This window comes from Carcharhinus amblyrhynchos, chromosome 25 (assembly GCF_965287045.1).
Source record: "Carcharhinus amblyrhynchos chromosome 25, sCarAmb.v2.hapA, whole genome shotgun sequence".
NCBI classification, from domain to species: Eukaryota; Metazoa; Chordata; class Chondrichthyes; order Carcharhiniformes; family Carcharhinidae; genus Carcharhinus; species Carcharhinus amblyrhynchos.
The window spans coordinates 21875606-21899025 of record NC_137348.1 but is presented as its reverse complement, the minus strand read 5'-3'; the positions used below and the strand labels follow the sequence as shown (position 1 = coordinate 21899025).

The following is a 23420-nucleotide window of genomic DNA, read 5'->3' as shown; positions in this document are numbered from 1 at the left end:
CTCTTATAATTTCGTAGACCACTATCAAAGAACAAAGAAAATTACAGCACAGGAACAGGCCCTTCAGCCCTACACCAACCATGCTGTCTGATTTAACTAAAACCCCTTACCTTTTCGGGGACCATATCTATTCCCATCCTATTCATGTACTTGTCAAGACACTCATTAAAAGTCACTACCGTATCCGCTTCCACTACTTCCCCCAGCAACGGGTTTCAGGCACCCATGACTCTCTGCGTAAATAATCTGCCTCATACATCTCCTTTAAACGTTGCCCCTCGCATCTTAAACCTATGCCCCTTAGTAATTGACTCTTCCACCCTGGGAAAAAGCTTCTAACTATCCATTCTGTCCATGCCTCTCATAATCTCAGGCTTCTATCAGGTTGCTTCTCAACCTCTGTCGTTCCAGTGAGAACAAACCAAGTTTCTCCAACCTCTCCTCATAGCTAATGCCCACCGTACCAGGTAACATCCTGGTAAGTCTTTTCTGTACCCTCTCCAAACCCTCCACATCCTTCTGGTAGTATGGCAACCAGGATTGGACACTATATTCAAGTGCGGCCTAACTAAGGTTCTATAAAGCTACAACATGACTTGCCAATTTTTAAACTCAGTGCCCCAGCCAATGAAGGCAAGCATACTGTATGCCTTCCTGATTACCTTCTTCACCTGCCTTGCCACTTTCAGTGACCTGTGTACCTATACACCCACATCCCTTTGCCTATCAATACACTTAACAATTCTGCCATTTACTATGTATTTCCTATCTGTATTAGGCCTTCCAGAATGCATTACCTCACATTTGTCTGGATTAAACACCATCTGCCATCTCTCTGCCCAAGCCTCCAACCAATCTATATCCTGCTGTATCCTCTGATGATACCATTAAGAGGTGTGCTTCTGGGCATGGGTGAATATACTGAATGGAGCTATTTACAACCTGTATTGATCAAATCAACATAAAATTGCCTGGAATTTAGTTTTGACTGAACTGTTACATCGAAGAATCATAGAATTGTTACAACACAGAAGGGGGTCATTTGGCTTGCAATATTTACTGGGTCTCCAAAAATGTTTTTCACCGAGTACCACTCCCCCACCTTCTTTCCATGGCCCTGCACATGTTTTCATTTTTGGAATAATAACCCAAATACTTCATGAATACCTTAATTAAACCTGCCTTTATCATACTTTCAGGCAACGCATTCCAGATTCTAATCACTCACTGCATGAAAAAGTATTTTTCTTGTGAACAGTTTTGCTATATCTACTCTGTCCAGACCCCTCATGATTTTGAATAACTATCATATCTCCTCTCAACTTTCTCTTCACAAAGAATAACAATCCCAATTTCTCCAATCTATCTACTGGACAGGACTTCCTCACCCCTGAAACTGTTACCTCCAAGGAGAATAGTCCCAACCTCTCCAATTTATTCTCGTAATTGAAGTTTTGTATACCTGGAACCATTCTTACAATTTTTTTTGCACTCTCTACCGCCTTCAAACTCTTCCTAATGTGCTGCCTGAACTGGACACAAAATTCCAACTGAGTCTGAACCAAATGTTCAAAAGACGTTTACCATAACTTCCCTTGCTTTTGCACTCTATGCTGTTATTAATAAAGTCTAGGTTGCAGTATGCTTTATTAACCACCTTCTCTGGCCACCTTCAATGATTTATGCACAGATACTGCCAGATCCATCAGCTCCTGCATTCCCTTTAGAATTGTCCCCTTTATCTTATATTCTCTCTCCTACAAAAAATACTCAATTCATATTTACCATTTGTCCAACCACCCCATCAACCTGTTGATCTTTTTGATGACAAAGGATAATCCAGACTGGAACGTTGGTTCTATTCTTTCTCCACAGATGCTGTCAGATCTATTGAGATTTTCTAGCATTTTCTGTTTTTGTTTCAGATTCCAGCATCCGCAGTATTTTGCTTTTATATCCTTTTGAAGTTCTACATTATTCCCACACAGTTCGTCATATAGGATGCTACGCCAAAGAGGCAGTCAAGTTTGATAAAACAATCAAGGAACAACAGCAGGACCGAGACACAATGGGACAGATTTTACCATCGCGTTGCACGCTTTTTCGGGCGCGAAAACTTGGTAAAGTCAGGCGTGAGGCAAGTTGCGTGATCTGCACCTACCTCTGCGCTGGTTTCCCCCTTTACCAGGTCTAACTATTCTCTACTTGAGATTGGGTTGTGTGGGGGACGGGGTTGTCCACTGCCACACCGCCTATGATCAGCGTTTGGGGTGTGTGTGTGTCCCCACCGCCACTCTGCCTGGGATCAGTGGGAAGGAGGGGTTGGATTTTCTGCCACTCAGCCTGAGATCAGTGGGGAGGGGGGTGGAAGTCTGTTGCCACTCTGCCTGAGACTGGTCTGGGTGACAGATGGGTTGGGGGGGATAAGGGTGTCAGTACTGTTGTTGAAGTGGGGCAAAATCATGGGAGTTGGGGAGGCATTATCCGGCACGGGAGCAATGTGGCAGGGGAGCCACATTTTTATCATTTTTTTGCCCTGTGCATGCATAGTTGGAGGTGCTGTTCGGAGCTGCAGGATTCAGGCACGTTTAGCCACACCCACAGGCTTTTGCAGCACAATTAGGAATCGCTGATATTTTTGCAGGCGGAATGCATATTGGGGTGCCGGAGAACAGGTCCAAAAATTGGATCTGAAACATTCCCCGTTAAGTCCGCCCAGTACCTACAATCAAAATGGTAAAATAGGGCCCAATGTATCAGTTTGCAGAACTATTGTAATTGAAATGCAAGCTGCAAAGTCCTATGAGAGATGAGTTATTTACTTTTTCTTTGTTCATCTGTGCCTTGTAAATGGTGGATAGGTTTTGGGGAGTCAGGAGACAAGTTAATCACCACAGGATGGTAACCTCCAAGATGTTAACGGTGGGGGAGTCAGTGACAGTAATGTCATTGAATAATATAAGGCGATGATTAGATTCTCTCTTGTTGGAAATGGTCATTGCTTGTTACTTGCCACTTGTCAGCCCAAGCTTGGATGTTGTCCAGGTCTTGCTGAATTTAGATATGGATTGCTTTAGTATCTGAGGATTTGATTTGATTTATTGTCACACGTATTAACATACAGTGAAGAGTATTGTTTCTTGCTTGCTATACAAAGCATACCGTTCACAGAGAAGGGAAAGAGGGAATGCAGAATGTAGTCTTACAGTCATAGCTAGGGTGTAAAGAAAGATCAATGTAATACAAGGTAAGTCCATTCAAAAGTCTGACAACAACAGTTCCTGAGTTAGTTGGTACGTGACTTCAGACTTTTTATCTTTTTCCTGACAGGAGGAGGTGGAAAAGAGAATGTCCGGAGTGCATGGGGTCCTTAATTATGCTGGTTGCTTTGTCAGAGTCAATGGATGGGAGGCTGGTTTGCATGATGGATTGGGCTACATTCACGACCTTTTGTAGTTCCCTGTGGTCTTGGGCAAAACAGCTGCAAATGGTGAACAATGTCCAACCATCAGCAAGCATCCCCACACAACTTTATGATAGAATAGATGGTCAATGGTGATGCAGCTGAAGATGGCCAGGCATAAGACACTACCCTAAAGAATTGAAAGTAATGCCCTGAAACTGAAATGATTGACTTCCAACAATCACAACCATCTTCCTTTGTGCTAATCATGACATCAAACAGCAGGGAGCTTTTCCGCAATCCCACTTACTCCAGTTTTGCTAGGGCTCCTTGGCATCACACTCAGTCAAAGGCTGTCTTGATGTCAAGGGCAATCATTCTCACCTCATCTGTGGGAGCTCAGCTCTTCTGTGCTCGTTTGACATTGAGATTGAGTGGGTAGAACTCAGAAACAAGAAGGGGGAGTTACTATGACGGGGGTGTATTACAAGCCTCCCAAAAGCTCATGGGGGAAATTGAAGAGCAGATATGTAAGCAGATTCTGGAAAGATGTAGAAATAATAGGGTGGTTATAGTGGGAGATTTTCATTTTCCTCATATTGACTGGAAATCCCTTAGCGCTAAGGGTCCAGATGGTGAGGAATTGTTAAGTGTGTCCAGGAAGGCTTTCTGGAACAATATGTGGATTGTCTGACTAGAAAGGGGGCACTATACTGGACCTAGTCCTAGGGAATGAGCCCAGCCAGATCAACAAAATTGCAGTGGGGGAACATGTGGTGAACCGTGACTACAATTTTGTAAGCTTTTGGATACTAATGGAAAAGAATGTGTTGTCACACGTATTAACATACAGTGAAGAGTATTGTTTCTTGCTTGCTATACAGACAAAGCATACCGTTCACAGAGAAGGAAAAGAGGGAATGCAGAATGTAGTCTTACAGTCATAGCTAGGGTGTAAAGAAAGATCAACGTAATGCAAGGTAAGTCCATTCAAAAGTCTGACAACAACAGTTTGAGTTGGTTGGTACGTGACTTCAGACTTTTTCCTGACAGGAGGAGGTGGAAAAGAGAATGTCCGGAGTGCGTGGGGTCCTTAATTATGCTGGTTGCTTTGTCAGAGTCAATGGATGGGAATTGGGCGAAGACTAACTACAACCAGATTAGGCAAGATTTGGATGCTGTTCTTTGGGAGAGGCTGTTCGAGGGTAAATCCATTTTTGGCATGTGGGGGTATTTTAAGGAGCAGTTGATTGGAGTGCAGGACAGGGATGTGTCAATGAATAGGAAGGACAGGAAAGGCAGGATTCAAGAACAGTGGATGACCAGGGAAATTGTGACACTAGTCAAAAAAAAGGATATGTACATAAGGTCTATACAATTAATAACACGAAGCATTTGAAGACTACAGTGAAAGTAGAAAACTCAAGCAGGGAGTTAGGAGGGCAAGAAGGGACCACAAAATGTCCTTGGCAGACAGGATTAAGGAGAATCCCATGGCATTTATACATATATTAGAAACAAGAGGGTAACTAGAGAAAGAGTTGGTCCACCCAAGGACGAAGGAAATTATGTGTAGAACCAAAGGAACTGGGCGAGATCCTTAATGAGTACTTTGCATTGATACTCACAGAAGACAGGAACACAGCAATTAATGGTGTTTTGGAGGGGTGTGTAAACCCTTTAGAACATGTCATCATTATGAGGGAGGAAGTGTTCAGTGAATTAAAAAGCATTAAGGTAGCCAAATTTCCAGGGCCAGATGGCATTTATCCCAGATTACTGAGGAAGATAAGAGATGAAATTGCTGGGCCTCTAACAGAAATCTTTGTTTCTTCATTGGCCACTGATGAGGTATCAGAGGATTGGAGGATAGGCAATATTGCCCCATTATTTAAAAAGGGTAACAAGGATACCCCAGGTAATTATAGGCCCGTAGCTTGACATCAGAGATAGTGAAACTGTTGGAGAAAAATCTTAGGAATAGGATCTATACACCTTTGAAACTGAATGGTCTCGTTAGCGACAGAGAGCATGATTTTGTATGTGTGAGGTCATGGTTCACTAATTTAACTGAGTTTTTTGAGAAAGCAACACAAATGATTGATCAGGGAAGGGCTGTGGATATTGTCTACATGGACTTTAGTAAGACATTTGACTAGGTCTCTCATGGCAGGCTGGAGCAAAAGATTAAACCTCACAGGATCAGGGTGAACTAGCTAGATAGATTCAGAATGGGCTTGGCCACACAAAGTCTCACAACACCAGATTAAAGTCCAACAGGTTTATTCGGTAGCACAAGCTAGTGGCTTATACTCCCAAATAAACCTGTTGGACTTTAGCCCGGTGTTGTGAGATTTCTCATTGTGTTTACCCCAATCCAACAGGCATCTCCACATCTTGGTCCTAGAAAACAGAGGGTAGCAGTGGAAAGGTGTTTTTCTGAATGGAGGTCTATAACTAATGGTGTTCTGCAGAGATCAGTGCTAGGACCGCTGCTGTTCATAATATATAAATGACTTGGAAGAAAACATAGCTGGTCTGATTAGCAAGTTTGCAGATGATACTGAGATTGGTGGAATCGTGGATAGTGAAGAAGATTGTCAGAGAACAGCAGAATATTGATAAATTGGAAAATTGGACGGAGAAACAGCAGATGACATTTAATCTGGACAAATGTGAGGTGATGCATTTTGGTAGATCCAATTCAGGGGGGAACTATAGAATAAATGGCAGAACAATCAGGAGCATAGACACAGGGAGAGATCTGAGAGTACAGGTTCACAGATCCTTAAAAGTAGTAGCACAGGTGAAAAGGTGGTGAAGAAAGCACATGACATGCTTGCCTTCATTGGATGGGGCATCGAGTATAAAAGTTGACAAAATTATGTTACAGTTCTATAAAACGTTAGTTAGGCCACATTTGAAATACTGCGTCCAATTCTGATCACTACACTACCAGAAGGACGTGGAGGCTTTGGACAGAATGCAGAAAAGATTTACCAGGATATTGCCTAATATGGATTGTATTAGCTATGAGGAAAGATTGAACAAACTACGATTGTCCTCCCTGGAAAGATGGAGGCTGAGGAGGCGACTTGATAGAAATTTATAAAAGTATGAGAGGTATAGATAGAGCAAACAGTTGGAAGCTTTAACAGAAATGACAATTACAATGGGGCACTAGTTCAAGATAAGAGAGGAAAGGTTCAGTGGAGATGTGTGGGGGAAATTTTTGTTTTTTTTTGCAGAAGGTGGTGGGGGCCTGGAATGCACTGCCAGGGAGGTAGTTGAGCAGTTACATTAGCCACTTAAGACTTATCTTGATAGGCATATGAAGCGGGGTATAGAGGGATATAAGCAGTTGATTTAGATCGGTAAACGTGATCGGCACAGGCTTGGAGGGCAGAAGGGCCTTTTCCTGTGCTGTATTGTTCTTTGATATTATACAAAGGATAGCCTGAAAGACAGCTGTAAGAGACATAGTTCCTCCTACTCTGCCATGACTGGGTATGTTAACAAAGCTAACTTTTGCTAGGCTACATTGTCAAATCAAAAAAAGCAGTTGTCATCATGCTAAAACTGTGCAGAGTTCTGACCAAACTACTCTTGAGCACTATGTTCTGTTCTGAGAAAATATCCAAGTGCTGAAGACATTGTACGGAAAGGTCAAGAAGCTGATCCATAACAACACAAGCTCAGAAAAAAAATAAATTTGTACTGAAGAGAAATCAAATGACCGGGTTTTAAAGAAGGTATAGAAGATAGTAGGAAGAATACGAAACTTAATTCAGGAACGCTATTTTTAGTTAAAACAACTATAATTATGCTGTGGTTCCATCAAGAGCACACTCCCCTCTGGGCCAGAAGTTGTGGAACCAAATCCCACTCCATAACTTCAGCACAAAAACAAGGCCGACACTTTAGTACAATACTGAGGGAGTGGGGCATTAAAGGAGGTATCATCCTTCAGATGAGATGTGAAACGAAAGCCCCATGTGCACCCTCAGATAGACATAAAAATCCCATGGTACTACTTCAAAAGATGGCACCTAGCATACTGGCCAATACCTATCTCTCTACAAGCATCTCTAAAGCAGTTTATCTAGTCAGTATCAGACAGTTATGTGTGCAAACTTGATGTGTGCAATTTGCCAACCATGTCTCCAACTCAATGAAAGCAATTATACTTCAAAAGTACCCAATTGGCAGTAAAACACTTTGGAATATCCTGTGGTCATGAAAGCTGTTATATACATGTAACTTTTTCTGTCAAAATGAGAGGGCATAGATACAAACAGATGAAAGCATGCTCAGTATTAGTTTCAAACACCAAACATGTCACTGTCTGAAACAAGTTCAGGAGACAATAATGGAATTCTGGAATCATTCAAGGGACTTTCATTGAAGGTGGCCAGGATACTCTCTCTCTCATTATTATTTATCATTCTGATATAAATCCTATTTTCAAGGTATACCATCGGCAACCATATTTCATTTTTCTCCCCTGGACATTGGTAGAATTCTATTATGACAATTATCAACATTCACTGTTGATTGCATATTCGTTGCTCAGTGTTTCTGTAATTTCAGTGAAATAGCCTCATTTGGTTAATCTGATCATTGTACTCAATTTAGTAGTCTACAGCTCATTAAGATCATTCACACACTATACCCACTATCCATTTTTTTTATGCTACATATGAGCTGCCGAAAATGAGTTGGTTCATCCTATCTGCCACTGAAAGCCTCATCCACGCTCTCATTCATTCTAGATTTTACTATTTCAATGCTCTCCTGGCTCGGCTTCCATCTCCATACTCCATAAGTTTGAGCTCTGCTCTCTGTACCCCAACTACATATATGCAAATTTGTGTGTGTTCTTTCCTTAACTCACCCAAAACCCATTCCTCCATTCCCACTGGTCCTGGGTGATCAACATCTCAATTTTAAAATTCTCACCCTCACGTTCAAGTTACTCTGTGGCTCTCCCCCCATCTCATCTCTGTAACAGTCTCAAAGATTCTGAGAATAATGCATTCCTCCAATTCTGCCCTCTTCTGTAACCCACTTCCTTTACCCAGTCATAACTTCTTTCCTAAACCTTTCACGGTTCCGTTGAGACATTATGTTAAACTATCTCTTTGACTCAGTCTTTAAACATCTGTCCTAATAGCTCATTTCTTGTCAAATTATCTGATGCAATTCCTAAGGATTCCGGGGAAGTGCCGGAAGATTGGAAAACGGCTAATGTTACACCGTTGTTTAAGAAGGGTGCCAGGCAAAAGGCAGGGAATTATAGGCCGGTGAGTTTAACGTCTGTTGTAGGTAAAATGTTAGAATCCGTCATCAAGGAGGAAATAGCGAGGCATCTTGAGAGGAATTGCTTGATAGAGCAGACGCAGCACGGTTTTGTTAAAAGGAAGTCATGTCTGACAAATTTACTGGAGTTCTATGAGGATGTGTCTAGGGCGGTGGATAGAGGAGAGCCGGTGGATGTGGTCTTTCTTGATTTTCAGAAGGCGTTTGACAAGGTACCTCACAAGAGGTTATAGCAGAAGGTCAGGGGATATGGAGTTGGGGGTAGGGTGTTAGCGTGGATAGAGGATTGGTTGTCAAATAGGAGGCAGAGAGTGGGGGTCAATGGGTGCTATTCGGATTGGCGGTTGGTGACTAGCGGAGTGCCCCAGGGGTCGGTGCTGGGGCCTCAGCTATTCGCCATTTATATAGATGATCTGGAGGAGGGAACCGAGTGTATGGTGTCAAAATTTGCTGATGACACCAAGATTGGTGGAACGGCAAATTGTGCGGAGGGTGTGGAGAGTCTGCAGAAGGATCTAGATAGGCTGGGCGAATGGGCCAGGAAATGGCAAATGGAATTTAATGTTGGCAAGTGCGAGGTGGTCCACTTTGGTAGGAAGGATTATTACTTACGTGGCGAAAAACTGCAGCAGGCAACGGTGCAGAGGGACCTCGGGGTCCTTGTGCACGAGTCGCAAAAACCCAGCTTGCACGTGCAGCAGGTGGTCAGGAAGGCGAATGGGATGCTGGCCTTCATAGCGAGGGGGATTGAATATAAAAGTAGGGAGGTCTTGCTGCGGCTGTATAGGGCATTGGTGAGGCCGCAGCTGGAGTACTGTGTGCAGTTTTGGGCGACGTACTTACACAAGGATATTTTGGCCTTGGAGGGAGTGCAGAGGAGGTTTATTAGGCTGATACCGGAGTTGAGGGGATTGAGCTATGAGGAGAGGCTGAATAAACTAGGCTTGTACTCGTTAGAGTTTAGAAGAATGAGGGGAGATCTCATTGAGACGTATAAGATGATGAATGGGATGGATAGGATAGAGGTGGAGAGACTCTTCCTGCTCAGAAAGGACAGTAGGACTAGGGGGCACAGCCTCAAGATAAAGGGGGGGCGGTTTAGAACAGAGTTGAGGAAGAATTTCTTCACTCAAAGGGTGGTGAATCTCTGGAATTCTCTGCCCGTTGAAGTGGTGGAGGCTACCTCGCTAAATATTTTTAAGAAGCGGGTTGACGGGTTTTTGATAAGAGAGGGGATTAAGGGTTATGGGGAGAGGACGGGAATGTGGAACTGAGCCACGACAGATCAGCCATGATCTTATTGAATGGCGGGGCAGGCTCGAAGAGCTAGATGGCCTACTCCTGCTCCTATTTCTTATATAAACGCTGCTAATCAACAGTGTCATCTAACAGCACAAAAGGTTTTTTAGTTATCTACACTTAGCTCCCTTTCTACCACATCATTCCTGACCAAGATAACATGCAAAGGACATGTCTGTTGGCTTCTGCCATTGAGTGTATTGGACTAGCACTAGGAATTACAGGACAATTCTATTTTCTCTCCAAGTTTCTTCCCTCTGCTCATTAAACAACAAAACACCAAGGTTAAAATAATAACTTGTGTTTACATTCTTCTATCAGTGACCAGATAAGACAGTTTAGAGAAAAAACAAATATGCCACTCTGAGAGAGTTAGAAATACCTTTCTACTATTTGTATCCCTTAGGCTAAAATACTTTTGAGGGTGTGGTGTAATCAGAAGCCAAGTTTATGACTAATCACACAACAACGATTTCTTTGCCAACACTGGAATAAAATCAGTCAAAATAACTGAGGATCTTAAGACTCACTAAATTCTGAGGCAATTTAGTGCGTCAAAAATGTGCAAGAACTGGGGTATTCAGATTAATGCATACCTGTAAACAGCAGGAAATCAAGGTATAAAAATCTTTGTTGATGCATAATTCAGAACAAATCCAGCTTTTACAGAGTTTTGTGTCACCCTTAAGCAGTTTTTCAAAATTATGCATTTGAGGGAAAACAGATGAAATTGTATGCTGCGTTTGGAATATGTGGACAAAGATATTTTTTGTGATTCAACATCCTTAAGGAATTAAGATCAAAAATACAATTTTCTTAAAAATGAACAAAGCTTTGCCCCGTAGCCTAGCACCGTTTACTAAATAGGAGAAAGAGAAAACATTACACTACGTGGCGATGCAAGACAGTAGCCCAAAACTATGTGTTGCTGTCCACAATCTTGACCTCCATCATGTCAGTAGTGAAGGTATTAACAGGGAGTGGAAAATCACCCTTGGTACTAGCAACAGATGCCAACAACATCCCAACTCCCGCCCTCTCAACCAGAAGGGGATTTTACAGAAAGTCTTTATCTTGCTTTCTACCAGTTTTTACAAATGGAGTTCTTCAAACACAGTATAAACTATATCCTGCATTATAGAGGCACAGTAGCACCATATTCCAACAAATTGAAGTCAATATACAGTAATTAATAGATCACTTAATCATATTAGATTTGCATGCTTGAGTTATCAAATAAACCACACAATGTTTTTATAAACATCCATTCCTAACAACCTTCTGAAAACCAATTGCATTGGCATGAATGCCAAAAAGTATGAGGGAAGCTGTGCAAAACCACAGGGTTCAATTTTGCAGTCCTGAAACAAAATGAAAAATAATTTTTCTGCAGGAATCAGAAAACCCCATTAACATTTAATGTTATACAACAGAAGATTTTATATGCCTAATAAAAACATTCTACAATATTAATCTTCTAAAATCTGAAAAAGGCACAACTGATTATTCTGTTGGAATCTAAACTCAAGTAAAAATGCATTTGGAAACATTGGACACAGAATGCCACATTGATCACAAAATGTTGCTAAGTTAGGAGTTACGCCATATTGCAACATAAGTCCAGGAGTGCGCAATTTATCAAAGTCTTGATATTGATTGTCTGCCCACATACAGACATTAAAAACAAAACGTACGGCATATATGTCTATGTCTCAACGTCCAGGTAAATAAGTGTGCACATCAAGGCTGGCAAACTATCAGTTCTAACTTGTTACAATTGCTAAATTCATGACGTAAATCTAAAGTAATTATCTTAAAAATGCCACTGTACTCCCTCGAGAGCAAGAACATCCTTCCTCAGAAAAAGAGGTCAAAACTGCACACAATGCTCTAGGTGTGGCCTCACCAAGGCCCGGTGTAATTGCAACAACATTCCACCTCCCCCCACCCCAGGGGGCCAAGATGATGATAAAGTTCAACCAATGTAAAAATATGTGACCAAGTATAACGAGCTAATGCTTCCCACCGTTTATCAGTAGTTAGTGATGGATGTTTCTCAACCTTGCTCAAATACTGTGTGGGAGTAAAGTCTAACATGAGCCTACGTCTTCATTTGATATCATACTGCATGCAAAATATTTACTTTATTACACTCTCTTGTGAATCATGTCATTATCCGACAGTGATTGAAGACATAATGGATAATTCAATTAAACGTCTTTGCTATTTTAATGGTCATATTTGTTAAATCATTTTCCACTACTACTACTGCATTATAGCAAACAGTAATACAGCCTATTACTGTACTTGTTATACATTATTTACTGGGGCTAATGAAAGTCTGTAGGCAGCAATTAAGTCCTGTCGTCCAGGTGACATCCACATTTGAACTCCTTGAATAAATTACTCCAGTGTTATTCATTCTTAACCAAGCATCATCATATATTCAAGTAGCAATTTTTTTGATAGTGCTTACATGCATGTATTATTTAATCAAATGGCTTAAATGATATCATAAACCCCAAGAGCAAGGATGTAGTCATAAATACACATTGAAGTGAGACACTTTAATATGCAACAACCTGAAAGTGGCAGTATAACCTGGGAATGAGGTTTTGTGCACAAGGTCAAGCAGTGCGTCATACCATTTGTCTTCATAGTAGGTTGAGAAAAGTCCCATCAGTAATCAATTTAGTAAGAAAAACTGCACAAGCATTCCACTAAATCCTGTTGAAAACATTAAAAAGACTCAATGCAAAATGTCTAATGTGATAAGCTGCAGCACTTTCTGCTAACATTAAAAATAGCCATTATAAGTGTAAAACTCTGACAAACAGCTTAAACATCTGCACAATTTTCTTCCTTAGAAGGGAAGGGAGTGTAGTCTGCAGTATAACTTGGGTCTTACTTGGAGAAACAAATCACAGATTAGTAATATAATAAAAATACAGTCTAAAATCTAAGTGATTTGTAGTCATCAAAAAAAGCACCAATATTACATTTCACTTCTCTTTTGATCACTCTTGATATTTACTAATATTCACAATATTCAGTTCACGGTTTCTCTTTTGCACATGATCAGCTATTTATTTTTACGTAAGTCTTTGCAGACTCAAACTGATGGCACGCTCTGACATTCACACAACAAAAAATGTCATTACTGTGGCTTTTATTGGAAATAATCTGCAGTTAATTACCAAAAAAGTTTTGTACAATGCGTACCAGAATCTTATACAACTTGCATCTTGACATTTAATTTCTTCCGTTAACATGTCTTTCACAAGTGCAGAAACCATTCAGATTCATCATGCTCAAATGACAAGGTCATTTCAGGTGTCTGGGTATTAACAACAATACAATTTCTGCCAAATCAGCAGCTGTACAATAACATGAATGGTTCAGAGATAATGATGACCCACACTGAAATTGTTCCAGTATTGTGAACACAAGATATAACCAACTAGATAACTGGAAAGAGAATAAGTGAGAAACAGCTTCAGGGAATTATCAGAAATATAAATAGAAATAGAAATATAAGAAATATCAGGCCTCTCAATTGTGATGTTGACATCTTGATTGTGGCATTGGCATCTGACAAATATTGGACATTAAATGTTGCAAATTCACCTGAACCCTGTTGAAGTTCAAATCTCCAACCACTTGCCACAGGGTGCAACTTCGACTACTTAAGAAAGATGCAACTGAATAGTCACAAAAGATAAGACACTGTACCTGAACCACTGGATTCAAGACGTGTAACTTCAGCATACACTTCAAATACCTTCTCTGGATTTTCCCTGATCAAAAAAAAATTATAAGCATTTGTCAGACAGAAATCAAGGCTGAGTCGTTATTGTAAATCTCAGATAAATAACAGCAACTCAAAATTGCCCCAAAATCCTGCAAACTTCAATATAACATTTCACCCAGCAGCTTTCTCAAAACATGATACTCAAGGTCCCATTCCTTCACTGAGAAGTTTTATCCAATGTTCGTTCAATTGTGTTATGAACTATTTGGGGGTGGAAGCTCTCAATCAGAAGTCTTGTAGCAGTTTTCAAACTTTTGCCAAGTCTGAGAAGAAATTATCACCACATGCTGAGTGCAGAGTTTCATAGTCATATGCAAGCACAGCCAGAGAATTTAAAGGTGCAATCAAGCACAGTAAAATTCGGCTCCAGAAAAGGGAGGCTTTTCCCAAAATTCCAAATCCTTATTAAATAAGGAATCCATCAAATTCATAAAAGAATAAGAACATAAGAAATAGGAGCAGGAGTAGGCCATCTAGCCCTTTGAGCCTGCCCCACCATTCAATGAGATCATGGCTGATCTGAAGTGGATCAGTTCCACTTTCCTGCTTTCTCCCCATAACCCTTAATTCCTTTGTCTATCAGAAATCTATCTACCCATGACTTAAATATATTCAACGAGGTAGCCTCCACCACTTCAACAGGCAGAGAATTCCAGAGATTCACCACCATTTGAGTGAAAAAGTTCCTCCTCAACGCCATTCTAAACTGCTCCCCCCCCCTTATTTTGAGGCTATGCCCTCTAGTTCTGTTTTCCTTTCTAAGCGGAAAGAATCTCTCTACCTCTACCTATCTAGCCCCTTCATTATCTTGTAAGTCTCTATAAGATCCCCCCTCAGCCTTCTAAACTCCAACGAGTCCAGGCCCAGTCTATTCAATCTCTCTTCATAAGCTAACCCCTCATCTCCAGTATCAGCCTGGTGAACCTTCTCTGTACTCCCTCCAAGGCCAATATATCTTTTAGCAATTAAGGGGACCAAAACTGCATACAGTACTCCAGTTGCAGCCTCACCAGTGCCTTGTACAGTTGCAGCAAGACCTCCCTGCTTTTATATTCTATACCCCTCGCTATAAAGGCCAACATTCCCTTCGCCTTCTTGATCACCTGCTGCACCTGCAGACTGAGTTTTTGCAATTCGTGCACAAGGATCCCCAGGTCCCTCTGCACTGAAGCATGCTGCAGCTTTTCACCCTTTAAATAATAATCCCTCCTACTACTATTTCTACCAAAGTGGATAACCTCACATTTGCTAACGTTATACTCCATCTGCCAGGTCCTCGCCCACTCACCCAGCCAACTTAACTTAAGGAATAATTTAAGGAATTACGTTAATAATGCTCTTATCTGAAAATTCTTAGTATGGCACAGTGGTTAGCACTGCTGTCTCACAACACCAGAGACCGGAGTTCAGTTCCAGCATTGGGTGACTGTTTCGAGTGTGCACATCCTCCCCATGTCTGCGCGAGTTTCCTCCAGGAGCTCCAGTTTACTCCCACAGTCCAAAAATGAGCAGGTTAGGTTGGTTAACCATGCTAAATTGCCCCTTAGCATGAGAGGAATACTGGGGGAATTAGTAAGGTATATATGTGGGGTTACAGGGATAGTAACTGTGTGGGATTGTTGTTGGCATAGGCTCAGTGGGCTGAATGGCCTTCTTCTGCAATGAAGGTATACTATGATTTATTTCATTTTAATATTCCAAGTCAAGATGCAAGAATCATAAATAAGCTCCAAGATTTAAGAAAATAAGTTAATAAGCAAAATACATTTGTGTTCATTAAAAAATTGATCTTGTAAGCGTTGAAATTATTTGAAATATTTCAGTGGCTCATCAGCAATGAGACATCAGCCAAAATCATTAACATTTGTTTAGTACTTTATACATAAAGTTTGTCAGCTGAACTTTACAAAGAGGCAGAGGAAGTCATTGACGATCTCTGCATCTAAAGATGCACAGAGCTGCTCAGGTTCTTAACAGCCATTGGACTAACTTAATCACTGTATTTCCTTAAATTATTCAGGAACACAAACATATTGAATTCAAGACCTTAATTTTCATGATAGACATGATATTGCTGGAATTTGGGGCGGCACGGTGGTACTGCTGCACACTGCCAGGGATCTGGGCTCAATTCCCGGATTGGTCACTGTCTGTGCGGAGTCTAAACATTCTCCCCGTCTCTGTGTGGTTTCCTCTGGGTGCTCCGGTTTCCACCCACAGTTCAAAAGACGTGCTGGTTAGGTGCATCGCTATGACAAATTCTCCCTCAGTGTACCTGAACAGGTGTTGGAGTATGGTGACTAGGGGATTTTCACAGTAATTTCATTGCAGTGTTAATGTAAGCCTACGTGTGACACTAATAAATAATAAAACTAATCAAATTTGTTGGCAAGTAACCACTAAAAAATTATACAATCTAGAACAAGAGGATTTTCAATGTGGTCACTCAACTACAAAATTTAAAGAAGACTATTAAAGTAACAGGTAGCAGTGAAAAATGATCTCAGCTATCACTTAGGAATCAGACTTAAGATTTTTTTCCTCTCTTATTGTTAATTTTCTCCTCTCATAAAGGTTTGACTTGCGGCTAGAGTTGGCATCAATTACCTCACTCAAGTACAATGAGCCCTGACAATGAATGTTAGTAGGTTCTTTCCCCACTGAGTTGGCATGACTGCCGAGCACAATTCTGCTCTCAACGTTGTCCAGATATAGGCATTGATTGGATGTAGGAATCACAGCTTAATTTGCTTTTCTCTAAGCCAAGGACACTAAAAGCAACTGTGCTGCCCTTGACTGAGAATCAAATTTAGGATTTTCCTGATCTTCACCAGATAAACATGAACTCTGGGGAGAGTTTAATTGTCCTTGGAAAAATAAAAAGGTTAAACAAGCATTATTTACCACAGACAATGTATTGGTACATTACATCAGCCTTGTCGTTTGCACTATTTTAGTATTAACATACCATGCCAGAATTTTGGATCCTGGTTGAATATTTCACATCGCTGCAACTATTTATTGGCCAATTTTGACTCTAGCTCAGTAAATAAGTATGCAAAGAGCCAGACAGATCAATACATTCCAGTTTCAGGACTATGGTGTAAATGTGGTAGTTATGCATGCCAATTAACTTCAATATTTTGGAAATGTGAAGCAAAGAACAAAAGCAAAAGGTCCCTATTTCTGATCACTATCAAGTGAGTCTTGATGGAAATTCTTGTGTGGAAATTGGTGACGTTAGAGTTCAGTAGAGATGCCTCTCACTAGTGCCCCACACCCCCTCTATCACTCACTGTAAATGATCACTTAGGCAACATGCCACAAAGATGCTAACTTCCATGGAAGCATGCTGAAATTTGAATCAGTACCTGAAGAATGAGTCAGGAAAAATTAGGAAAACTTGCCAAGGCTTCCTCTACAGCACCTCTCAAATCCACCATTTAAAACAAGGGCAGCAAGTGCATGGAACCACCACCACCTCCCAAGCTCCCTGACAAATTACAAACCACTCTGACCTTGAGATATATCAATTTTCTTCCAGTGTCACTGAGTCAAAATCCTGGAACTCCCTATCAAATAGTATTGTGAGAATACCCTCACCACGCAAACTTCAGTGCTTCAAGGCAGCTCACGACCACATCCTCAATGCAACCAGCGATAAGCAAATGAAGTTAATAAAAACAAATCAGTACTATGTCAATAATAACCACTTTTGAAATGAATTCTTGCTCAGGATCATGATCCATAACATAGGTTTTTTTGCATTATGTACCTGTTGACTTATTCGGATTGCTTTAAGCTTGTAAATACTTTACATTTGACTGAACAAGACAGGGTTATCCCTAAATCAAATGTTTTTTGGTCTGTGCATACTGTTTAGAATTTTTAGTTGCTCCACCAGCAGATCCAATCGTAACAAAATAAGTATAAATTTATGCGCTATAAGAATACCTTCAGCTCCATTTGCTGCTGCACATCATGTCTGCAGTCAATGATAGCCCTTCTCGAGGACAGTGCTTGCTACAGAAACTATCACTTCAAACGAAGAGTGAAGCCCAATGAACAAAGATAATCCCCTCAAAGTATAAAAACAAAATCAAGTTGAACCACATCCTATATTTTTAAATACTGATCTAATCGTACAAAGCTGTACTTTGTGCCAGTAATGAGTTAGTACCTACAAGTGAAGCTTACCTGAAACATTAAGCTAAACATTGTACAAAAAAAATTCCAAAAACAATAGTATAACATGAATCTTAGGGTTAGATGAAAGTGGGTGGGAGGTGGGTTGCATAGAGGATAAACATAAGCTGTTAGACTGAATGGCCTACTGGCATGTTGTAAATTCTTTGCAATTCCATGCTGTACTTCTCCCTGTCTGAACATGCATTGACTTTCATTATTGGTGCCATCTTGCACATCTCTAGAAATTTACTTCTAGATTATCATATCAATAACAAACGTCACTGGAATAATAAATGTGTACTTGCAGAGAAAAAATATTTCTGAGCAAAGACATAACAAGTGATTGGTTGCAGTTTAATGAAGCTTTGCTGTAGCCAAAGAATTAAAGACAGCATTTTGCATAAGGATTAACATTTAATTGTCGCTTAAATTACAGATAATTAGCTGTTAGCCTAAATTATTGTTTTAAAGTTGCACCCTGTAGCTTCCCCTTTGAACCATTAATTATAAATACAATTCACACATGACAGTGAATTACCAAAAAATTCATCAAGAATAATGTGGTAAAACTGCAGGTTCTATATTACAAAACCAATACTTCTTGAGATTCTTTTTCACAAAACATGTCAACAACATTTTTTGCCAACTAAATGTAATTAAACGTCATTACTTATTCTTTCCTGCTTCCCCCCTCAATGTGTTAAATCCCCAAGACAAAATGTAATGTGTTTGCTACAATGGAGAGCAACTAAGTTTGCATAGATAGCTATCTCTGCTCTAAGGAGAACAATGCTAAAAGATCTAATACAGAAGTTCAAAATCATAAAGGTTTATATAGGATAAATAAAGAGAAAGTAATTACAATGACTGAGGATTGAAAACCAGAGGGCACAGATTTAAGATGACTGGCGAAAAACAAATGGCTACAAAACCACACAATGAGTGATCAGGATCTGAAATGGGCCGCGTGATAGACTGGCCAATACAGATTGTATAATAACCTTCAAAAACAAATCAAAAAGTACTTTTAAAACATTGCAGGGATGTAGAGAAAAAGGAGATGGGTGGGACTAACTGAATTTATCTTTAAGAGAGCTAGCACTGGCTCAGTGGGTCAAATATTTTGTTCTATGATTCCATGATTGAATTAAATCTGGGACCTTTTCTGGTTTGTGTGACACAGTTAATCACCAAATAATCTTAGTTGGAGTAATTCTGAGAGATTTCATTGCCAGCTTGTTTGTCATACTACCCAAAATGGCAAGTGTCCATGTTGGATGTGGGGTCTCACAAGGATTAACTCTACGAGAATATCAGAGGAGTGCCCACAAACTCCTTTATTAGTAATGGAAGATAGCATTAGAAACAGATTACGAGAGGTTTTTCCAATGCCACTCCTTCATTCTTTTTCAGAGAAAGCTTTTACAGGTGTTCTCTTTTTCTTTTCAGCCTTTATTCTCTTTTACCCCATAACAATGGTCTTGCATTATCTTCATGTGCCCTTCACCACTTTACAAGATTTCCACTGGCTGGAATATGTTATAGAAAGGAAGATAGCTGTTGGAAGTCAATCATCTCGGCCCCTGGATATCACTGCCTGAGCTCCTCAGGACAATGACCTAAGTTTAACCATCTTCAACTTCTTCATCATTGTTCTTGCAATCATTAGCACATAATACCAGTTTTGAACTTCTGATGAAGGAATGGGGTTTAATTCTATCACAACTCATCTGAAAATAAAGTAGTCCACGTCCACATGCAGTAAGACCTGAACTGACAAATCATTAAGTAATACAAACTGTCACACAAGTGCAGACAAAGGCCAGCTCCAAGAAAAGAAAATCTCGACACCTAGTACACTCTGATTTCTCTTGATCCTATAAATATTTTGATATTCAGTACATTACTATAACTGAATCCCCCAATCATTATTCTGGGGCTCACCAAGGACCACAAATCTCACTGGACTAGTCACAAGAATAATGTGGCTACAAGAGGTCTGACGCTGTAAATTCAATGGTGAGTAACATACCTTCTGACCCCCAAGGGCCACCCAAAAGACACCAATCAGCTGTGTAATGGAACACTATCCACTTGTTTGCAAGTCCAACAACACTCAACAAGCTTGCTGCCATCCAGGACAGAGTATCCACCAACTGAAACATTCACTCCTTTCGTCAGACATAACATTGTGCAACATGTACCTCATACAAGATGCATTGCAGCAACTGACCAATGTTTCTGACTGCCCTCCGAAACCTGCAACCTCTACCCTTAGACAGACAAGGGCAGGAGGCATATGGGAACACCATCTCCAAGTTCCCCTCCAAGTCATACACTATCGTGACTCAGAAACGTATTGGTCTTCCCTCATCATCACCAATAAAATCCTGGAATTCTCAGCCAATGTTCATGTAAATCCCTTTACACATAGCTACATGGAAGGCATATCGCACAAGTTGTCTCTTTTAAGGTACCACCTATGCACAGCCAGACAAAAACAAATTAATATTACTCCCACATTTAAAGAAACAAGCTGGACACAAAAAAAAGGAGACTTTTCTCTTCACCTAATAGCTCTTTGGCTTTACGTTTACCACACAAACTGCAGATGTTCAAGAAGGTAGCCTACCACCACCATTCTCAAGGTCATAAGGATTGGGCAGTAAATGCCAGCCTCACCACCAAAGCCCATACCCCATGAATTAATACATCTCCCCTCCAGTCTTCCTACAACTTTGAAAACCCAAGTTGCATGTCACTGAACCATATTTCCTAATTTACCTCATTTTACTTCTAAATGCAGTGATATTCCAAAATAAGGCTTTAGCCTTTCATTTAGGCTTCTCAAATTAAGAATAAGGTATCGTACATGAAATAGATTTTTATGCCCAATATATCATAAGAGTTAGGCAGGAATCCAACTTTGACTTTCTGATGCCAAATTTTTGATGCACAACTCTCACTGCCAAAGACACCATTTTAAGCCATAACTATATTAACTTGCAATCAATTGGGACGTATAGCTGTATCCGTAGTTTTTTATATAAATAAAACCAAAACCATTTTATACCATAATAAATAACCAAACAAACTATGAACATTAACTATAAATGATGGGTGACCCTGTGCAGCCATATTTACATATTGATTTGGTATCACTTTTCTTTGAAATCATCATGGTTCATTCACTAAAATGTTTAAAAGAAAATATAGAACTCTAAAAAGACTGCAGATTTTTTCAGCAACAGTTACACCATAGAAAGTTTTACAAGGCATAAGTGCTTGTTTGAATATTCATCATGGGAGGAAGACTCTGATCCAGACCACCAAAATTGTCCTCTCCAACAAAATAAATTAAAACATAATGTTGAACTTCAATCACTGGCCATAGCACGTAGAACAATTTCTCTGATGTCCATCATTCTCCTAATCATGTCATCTTTGAGATTTAATCCCTTAAACATCGTAGCTTCACCAATATATGATCAGGATCATATGCACTCAGTGGCTATGTCGTTGCTAGTGTTAAAGGTTAACTGGGATGCAAGAATCATGATGAAATTTACTTCCATGTAAACATACGAGATTATTAGGACTCATGTTTATTAAATGAAACGGAAGACGACAGAGTGACAGATGCCTGGCAGAAGCTGACATCTCATCTAAAAGGCTCCAAAGGCATCATGATCCAGGTGTCGTTTTCCCTTGCAAATATGGAGACAGCCTGAATTAACATCATACTGCACCTCACTCTTTGTAAACATCAGCACGTTGAAACCCCAACTACACTGAAGAGACTGGCGGCTGGGGCTTCTGGATACCTTGCCTTGTGAGTGAAATGGGCGCTGGTGGACCGAAGCAGGCAAGCTCCAGGAATGCCGCGGCCTAGCGCTACTCAACAGGCTGGAGAAACGCGCGCACACACACACACAAAACGCCACAAAATCTAGCCACGCCAGTAAGGGAAAGAGAAATGAACTCACTTGATCCTGGACCCCATGGTTGCTAGCTGCGCCGCCCGTTCGTTTCAAACGAGCGGTAGAAACAAGCCCGGTGTTTTCCTCCTCACCCTTCACGCAAAGCCGGGGAACGACATGGTCACCGGGCGGAGAGGGAGAGCGCCTGCCTGTGGGGTCGCAGTGCCTGCCGGGAGTTGTAGTCCACCTCCGCCTCCCCGCTCTCCTTGTTCCGGTTAGGAGACGTCACAGTGACAACTACAACTTCCAGAGTGCACTGCGCACACGCGCGGCGTGAACGCCAAAACATCCCCAAGTGTCCATCATCTGGACTTTGCCAACTTTTGTTTTCCCCCAATATCAGCGATCAGACAAGTCTTGTCACTATGTGACACTGATGCAAGTGGTTTCCTTTCATTGGTATGTGCGTGTTTGGACTCATTTTATGCAACAAAAGTGTTATTTTGTGTTGTTATGGACGTTGTCCATTTTTTGACTGCACCAGCACAAGGGCTCTGACTGAACTAACGGTCTTATACCCGAGTTAGTTACCCAATGCGGGACTATGTGTACTTTGGCGAGGTAAAATGTGTCTGTTTCGAGTCCAGCAGTCCGTCTGGACCGATAGCAATTGAGTCAATGAACAACATTTTTAGTCCTAGATTTCTTCTTTCCCACTATGAGGCGTGGATGTGTGAGAACAATAGGTTGAGGGTGTGTTGGCAGTTCAGATAGAGATATGCGGTGCCTACGGAGAGGAAAGTGTGGAACTGCAAATTGCATTGTTAACTGTATGACTGTTTATGATTGCTCTTTCTGGATTCTTGAAAGGAATGCTAATGTTTTGCAATATATCTAGGACCAGAGGGCACAGCCTCAAGATAAGGGAGGGGGGGCAGTTTAGAACGGAGTTGAGGAGGAACTTCTTCACTCAAAGGGTGGTGAATCTCTGGAATTCTCTGCCCGTTGAAGTGGTGGAGGCTGCCTCGCTAAATATTTTTAAGATGCGGGTTGATAGGTTTTTGATAGGCAAGGGGATTAAGGGTTATGGGGAGAGGGCGGGAATGTGGAACTGAAACACAACAGATCAGCCGTGATCTTATTGAATGGCGGGGCAGGCTCGATGGGCTAGATGGCCTAGTCCTGCTCCTATTTCTTATGTTCTTATGTTCTTATGTTCTTAAATGCTGTGCACAAGAATACTTGACAAGTCAACGTGTGGAGATTGTCTTCTAAAACTATTATGCCATTCATGTGTCACACCTCCTCTTGTTGCACTGTCTTCAGATTGGAGGGACTCTGCTGACTTTCCTATCCACTTTCATCCATGTCTGCTTAGTTGGAGAAGTTATCCTCTCGTCCTTGGGAGAGATCAATTCACTACCCCCAATCCTTTCCTGTGATCCTACAGTAGAACCTCTAGGTGACCCATCTAGAGGGT

At 40.8% G+C, this 23420-nt stretch overlaps 1 protein-coding gene across 11 annotated transcripts in view; it reads right to left on the bottom strand.

Annotated features, from left to right (window-relative positions):
* The window catches only part of dennd1a (DENN/MADD domain containing 1A), a 547788-nt gene extending 525652 nt beyond the window's left edge, over window positions 1–22136 (bottom strand). For all 11 annotated transcript variants that reach the window (XM_080211932.1, XM_080211937.1, XM_080211934.1 and 8 more), the window contains exons 1-2: window positions 22007–22136; window positions 13754–13818 (exon numbers count right to left, since the gene is read on the bottom strand). In XM_080211932.1, the coding sequence (XP_080068058.1) occupies window positions 13754–13818; window positions 22007–22023 (82 nt within the window). In that variant the 5' untranslated portion in view covers window positions 22024–22136. The remainder of the gene's footprint in view (window positions 1–13753; window positions 13819–22006) is intronic.
* Between the last annotated feature and the right edge of the window lie 1284 nt (window positions 22137–23420).